Source organism: Trypanosoma equiperdum, assembly GCF_001457755.1.
Source record: "Trypanosoma equiperdum strain OVI genome assembly, contig: ctg_1648, whole genome shotgun sequence".
NCBI lineage: Eukaryota > Euglenozoa > Kinetoplastea > Trypanosomatida > Trypanosomatidae > Trypanosoma > Trypanosoma equiperdum.
The window spans coordinates 1-6,179 of record NW_027123669.1 but is presented as its reverse complement, the minus strand read 5'-3'; the positions used below and the strand labels follow the sequence as shown (position 1 = coordinate 6,179).

General features: G+C 40.2%; 1 protein-coding gene across 1 annotated transcript; it reads left to right on the top strand.

Moving 5' to 3' along the window:
* Positions 1 to 1,160: 1,160 nt before the first annotated feature.
* Positions 1,161 to 1,913, top strand: TEOVI_000758000 (uncharacterized protein; the record flags this gene model as incomplete). Its single annotated transcript, XM_067222523.1, has 1 exon — positions 1,161 to 1,913. The coding sequence occupies one exon, from the start codon at positions 1,161 to 1,163 to the stop codon at positions 1,911 to 1,913; it is 753 nt and encodes a 250-aa protein (XP_067078624.1).
* Between the last annotated feature and the right edge of the window lie 4,266 nt (positions 1,914 to 6,179).

The window sequence follows — 6,179 nt, the reverse complement described above, 5'->3', positions numbered from 1 at the left end:
AAGAGTGTTGTGAGTGTGTATATACGAATATTCTGTTAAATGTTTGAAGAGCGAATGGAGGCAAAAAACACTTAAAAGAATGTCAAGAGTAAAATGTGAGTGAGTAAGTGAGTCAGTGAGTGGACCAACATAAGGGAGAGAGGGACAAAATTTGTTTAATTTAAAATGCAATAAAGGATTCTGGTACCATAACGTAAAAAAGTCAATAGTAATCATACAGCCATGGGGTGTGTCGCACGGAATAAATGGAGTTTGTATTTACAATTAGAAATATAAAACACATTCTTCAGTTTAAGTTTCATACTTAAATAGAAGGCACAACCGTCACTAAAACAATAAAACTAAGCAACGGCGAAGCGAGAGAATGTTTTCGAGAAAAAGAAAGTCAGAAATGATATACAAACAGTGGCATATTGGTGCAAAAAACAACTAATAAAATTATTTTATGAACGCGTAATTCAAATATAAATACACGTTATCAATGAATTGATGAACCATATAAAAAATTTTAAAGCAAAAAAATGCATCCGGGACCGCAGTTTTCAAGTGAGAGGCGGAAGAGACTTACGCTAATCCTGAATAACATGTTAAAACGAGAAAAGACATGCATGCGGCAGAAGCAACGGCGTTACATTATGATTGGACATGAATGTACACAACAGGATTTGTCCTGATATCGAAGCGCACAACGACCATAAATGAAAGATGTTTTATATATAGATATGCAGTGCCATGGATTGGAGTTAAGAATACAATTTCTTCCGCTTAACTGATTGTATTTTAGTCTAAAATGGTAAAGGTGCGCAAAAAAAACTACCTTTTATTCAAGTGCTATTGAATATCAGTGGCGCCAACAGAGTACAGCGAGCGGCACATAAACCGCAAAACAAGCCACAGATTTCACTGTATCGGCGATAAAAGGACAGCCAAGTGCTGCAGAAACTGTAATAACGGCAGAACACAGCTATCCCAAACGTACAAAACACTCCAAAAGCAATCTCAAGTGTTCAGAAGCAAGGAACTTTGTATAATATCTATATATGTTTTCCTTTTGAAGATTTACCCCGAATCGCCAAAAGTGGGAAGACATGACCTTTTTTACCGTACTAAAAGTTACAACATAAAAAGAAAGCAAGAGTAGTCACCACTCAGAAGAGGCGATGGAAACCACGGCGCTGATGCTTCTGACCCTTTTAACGGTGATAGCAGCTCAAACGGCGAACCAAGCAGCCGCCGACACAGTTATAGGAGACGATGGCAACCAATGGTGCCACGAACTGGCTTACCTAAGAGCAACGAGCATGGCGGCTCGCCAGCACCTCGTCACCAACGTCGAACGACTCAAGGAAAACGAACAAGTCCTACTTTACTGGCGCATCGCAGAAGCCAACAGCAGGGACCTAAGCGAGGAGATAAAATACAAAGCGCTCTTACTCGTCTGGAGACAGGTGCAAAAACGAGGTGTCGACGAAGCAGCCGCTATGGAGCCGGTGCTTAATGATTTAGACAGCGCGCTCCAGAACAGAATCGAAGCACTGGCTGCCGGAGAAATAGCACGATCAGCTTTGAAGCTAGCGGGCACGACAGCAACCCCAAGTACGAAAGCTGGCGTGGCATGCACGGTGGCGGCAGCGCTACAACCCGAAACAAACCTAGAATGCCAACAGGCCTCACCGCCGTTGAGGGCGGACTCAGCAACGTTATTGATGAAACGGAAAGGGGCAAAAGCCATAAATCTAGCGCCAACGTTAAGCCAATTAAGCATCTTTGCGCCACCAACAATAACGCTGACGGTAGCCGGCAAAAGCAACGCCTTCAACGGCACGCAAAACACGCCGTCAACATGCAAGACGGGCACAGGTGGAAGCCCGATAGTTCCAAATACGGACAACATCGCAATAACCGTAACTTAAAATACAAGGGCTGCATACAAAGCACAGCAAGTAAAAATCGAGGCACACAGCGGCACGAAAAAGCCAGACGAGAATAACAAGAAGGCGAGCGACTGGTGGGAGCCAAAGCTAGTCGCGCAGGCCATTAAAACCATCAAACCCCACTTAGGCAAAACCGTAGCTAGGCTAAGCACCACTTCACCAAGGCAGCTAACCGACAGCAACACACTCGGCGAAATACTCATAAACATGCGAGGCAGAGGCGTCGCGCCAACCAAAATAGAGGCGGGCAAGCAAGAAAAATTAGTAAACGAGGCCTTACAAGCCGCCTTCGGCCAGGATGACAGCCAGTACGCGGAAACATTCATTAACAGTCTAAAAAACAAACCTGTAAAATACAAGAAAGACGGCGAAGAACAGACGACAGACATCGGAAAACTTGCAACAAGCCCGGACCTAGAGTTGGCACTTTCTTATCTAGAGGGCATGAAAACCGTCAGAAAAGCAGCAGAGACAACTGAAAGCAAACACCTTGCTAAGAAAACAGAAACAGGAGAACATACCGAAGAAAAGAAGGACGGAAATAAAACAAACACAGCCAAATGCACAGCCACTGAATAGGGTAAATATGACAAAGAGAAATGCACTTGAGATAAGGAAAAAAATCAGTGCAAAGTCAAGGAGGGAACTTTTATTATTTCTGCTGTGATGAAGACCCCTCTTTTACCTAACTTTTTTGGTTTTAGTATAAAATACTTAAGATTTTTTGAAACCAATTTCATAAAATTTATGTAAATTGACGGAACATGTTTAATTTGCTAAGTATTTCTAAATTTGATATATATTATCTCTTTTTGACAAAAATGTTAAATTGCAGAATTTTTTCAAGATTTGACATTTTTTTATAAAATGGAAAATATTAGATTTTGATATGTTAGTGGCCTATGAAGGAAAACAGTAGTGTGATAAGGTATGCAAATTTAACTTTTTTGTTTGTATTTTCTATTTTATGGATATCCATTGAGGTTATAGCAGTAAAAATAATGATAATAATGATGATATAAGAGCAGTAATGATAATGATGATAATAATAGGAGAGTGTTGTAAGTGTGTGTATATACGAATGTTTTAATGAGAGGAGCAGTAATAATAATAATAATAATAATAATAATAATAATAAGATAAGAGCAGTAATGATAATGATGATAATAATAGAGAGTGTTGTGAGTGTGTGTATATACGAATACTATAATAAGAGCAGTAGTAGTAACAATAATGATATTATAGGAGAGTGTTGTGAGTGTGTATATACTAACGTTATAATAATGGTGGTAGTGAAAACTGGGTAGACGGGAAGGAGAGAACCGTTTAAAACAACGAGAAGGGCGCAATGGAAGTGAGTGTGTGACTGAGTATGGGATAACGAATAGAAATATCTCTGGGAAATATATTGAAGAAAACGCAGAAAGACAGATAGAGAGAGAGCGAGATTGTATATGCGCAGCTGCAAATGCAAGCATGAGGGTCAGAATCATCATGCAAAAGGACATTATGGAACAGACGATCATGGGGAGGTGTAGTCTAGTTGGGATGCGAAGTGGAGCTTTAGCTTTACCCGAAGTGATGGAGGAAGCAGATAAAATATAGCAAATGCGATGCAGAGTGGAATAACTAGATACAGAGTAACACAACACAGAACAGAAAGTGATATAGGAGGAGGTTATGCTGCATAGCATACTGAAAAAGTGATAGACTCCACTACAGAAATGCTGATACAAACTATGTTTTTTTAATCTAATGGTGAATTCGGATTTCAAGCGCTATTTTCAAAAGGGGAGGACTAACACAATGAATATGGTTTACTTGATTAAGATGCAGATAGATGGCATAGATGTAAGGAGTGGAGTAGGTTTTTGTGTCATTAACCTTGTGAAAATCGTTAGTATGTAAGAAAATAATTAGAGAGGAGTGACAGGGGGAATATGATAAAACAGGTGTACTTGAGGCTACATTTTCTTCGACCAACTGACGATGAACAAAAAAGCAATTCGTAGAGCAGATATAAATTCACATTGTCTCAAGATTAAAGCTAGTAACGACACATATCCATACAAAATCGACATCGAGTCAGATTTGTGGCGTAGAAAAATGGCGACCGCACCAAGGAGCAAAATGAATACCCACATTTGTAACAAAATAACACGTAAACCAAGGATTCCGACAGCCATGGACATGGTAGACGACCTTAAACCGTCAGAAATAAGCAACTGTTAAAGCTCAAAAGACAGTCAACAACGTCATCCTTGAAAAATCATCGGCGTACCAGACTTAACGAAACATTTTTTTTCTAAAACCCCTGAAACCATCTAAGGCCAGCAGACGGCAACATGCAAGCAAGAATCTATGTTTTGATCTGTGGCGTCGCACTGCTGACACACGAAGCGGTAAACGACAACACCGCAATATTTAATGCAATTTGTAACGTACTGGTGCGCATTCATGGCATACCCGCAATGCCAGCAGCACTTTCACCGCCATCTGTGACGCAGGAAATGCAAGATTTGGAGTACTTAAATATATAAACGAACACAGTAACTTACTACAACTCAAAAGACGGCAAGCTCGAAACCGGAAGCAGCGCCGAAACGCAACAGAAACAAAAGGATTGGGCGGGAAAAAATTCAAGCAATTCACAAAGCTTATCCAAACCTGGGTATCTTCAGATTCAGAAGACTAGGTCCAACTGACCAGCGCAACCAAGTAAGCCAGCAGCTAATAACAACGCACAATAAAGCCGCTCATCTCCAGGAGACAATAACGAAAGATGTTGAAGCAGCCAATTTAGCAAGGAACATAGCAATAAGTAAACACAATTAAGTTTTTTTCAGGCCAGCCAAAACGGAATTCGATGGCACGACGATTGCAGCAACTGGCACGCAAACATGTGGTAGATAAAACGGCCATACCGACGCCAACGGACCGGTAATGAACGCCCAGTACTGTCTTTGCATAGGGATGACCAACACTCCAGAAAACTTATGCTTCCACTGCGACACCCTGACAGAAAAAGCTCACAGTGACCCCAACAACCAGAAAAAGCAAAATCTCGACAAAATCACTGCCAAATGCAACATCGAGAAGAGGTAGAAAAAAATTAACGCCAGAAACGATAATGGCGGCACCAGCTGGCGTGCGATCATTGTTTGGCAGGTACAGAACTGAGCGAAGCACAGGCCCTGGTCATGCTTACCTCTGCAAACCGACTAACGTTCAAGGTTGCGACAGAAAAGGCAATAAAGGTATGTGCGTCAACTATCAAGTATAGCTAGGGCAGGAAAGCGACGGCATAAAATGAATAGCAAACCTTGAGGAAGCTGCAGATCAACTCCGACAAAGCGACGCAAAACGACAGCGCATCTCTTTTCTTGAGGCCACTCTCAAAAATATACACACAACAGCATGGAGCGCGTATAATGCAACCAAAGAAGCCATGACGGTAACGCTACCAGGACAGACGCAGACCAAAGATGTGCTTTCGATTGCAGAAAAAAAAGAATGTGAAACACACAAAGCTAACAAAGATGCTTGTACGGATGCTAAATGCAAATAGAAATGGGGGACAGTGACAAAGGGGAGTGCGAAGTATATGAAAAACAAGTTGCACAGCAGCATCAGAAGATGAAGGTGGAGGAGCAACAAAAGATAAGTGTGACGTAGAAAACAAACTCTTGAGACTGTTAAAAAGTGACATAAACTAAACCTGAAGGCAAAGCAGCCGTTTTCGGTTGGATCAATTATATTGACGGAAAGGGAAAAGTTGGGCCAACTTGCTGCTCGTCCAGTTTTCTTGTAAAAAAGAAAATTGCTCTAATGGCTGCTGCTTTTGTGATTTTGGTAGCACTTTAGCATTCTAAGGATTATTGTACAATTTTATGAAATCTATATAACTATACCATTTTGAGAGATTTTGCTAAAAATTGCTGAAATTATGATATACTTTAACACTTAAAAAAATGTGCAAATAAGGGAAATTGTTTAAAATATTAACATTTTGGTATGAAATTGTAGTTTAATAGCGGCCTTCAGGTGTAACGTAGTAAGGAAATACGGTTAAAAAATGAGTGTTGTTATGAAATTTCTTTATATTATTTATTTTATAGATAATAGGAATTAGAGTTATAATGGTAGTAGTAACATTATCATAAGAGAAATGAGGATAATACCGATGATACTAATAATAATGATAAGAGACTGTTGTGTGTGTATATACGAATATTATAATAAGAG